At 63.7% G+C, this 416-nt stretch overlaps 1 protein-coding gene across 1 annotated transcript in view; it reads right to left on the bottom strand.

The window, feature by feature from the left end:
- LOC107182935 (CREB-binding protein-like) overlaps positions 1-408 on the bottom strand; it is a 4,850-nt gene extending 4,442 nt beyond the window's left edge. Inside the window, exon 1 of the mRNA XM_015563355.1 lies at positions 32-408. Within this exon, the coding sequence (XP_015418841.1) occupies positions 32-373 (342 nt within the window). The 5' untranslated portion in view covers positions 374-408. The remainder of the gene's footprint in view (positions 1-31) is intronic.
- Positions 409-416: the final 8 nt, after the last annotated feature.

The raw sequence follows: 416 nt of genomic DNA, 5'->3' as shown, positions 1-416 counted from the left end.
GCGCACGGAGCCGGAGCCGCTGCTCGCGGATCTTCTGTTTGATGTTGAGGCACAAGGGAACGGGGCATGGATTTTCTTGGCATTCTTTGGCATGGTAGCAGCAAAGGGCGAGTAGCTGCCTGCACACTGGGCAGCCCCCAATGGCCTTGCGCTGGCAGCGCCTGGTGTGCAGAACAACACGCTTCAGCTTCTGACAGTCATTCCGAGGGCAGTTGGCGTCGCCGCACTGGCGGGCGTGCCTCAGGGACTGGATGCAGCGCAGGATGCTCCGGCGCCCAGCCACCCGGACCCTCCTGAACCGCCGCTCCCCCTGGTTGCCGCCCTCATCGCCACCCTCGGCCTCTTCATCCGGGCCCAGCCCCACCTTCACCATCTCATGGGTGTGGCCCTTGGTGTTGTAGCAGTTGATGCAAATG

The sequence above is a fragment of the Myotis davidii genome, unplaced genomic scaffold (genome assembly GCF_000327345.1).
Source record: "Myotis davidii unplaced genomic scaffold, ASM32734v1 scaffold7792, whole genome shotgun sequence".
Taxonomy (NCBI): Eukaryota; Metazoa; Chordata; class Mammalia; order Chiroptera; family Vespertilionidae; genus Myotis; species Myotis davidii.
Note: the sequence above shows the minus strand (reverse complement) of the source record. Positions and strands in the feature narration are given on the sequence as shown.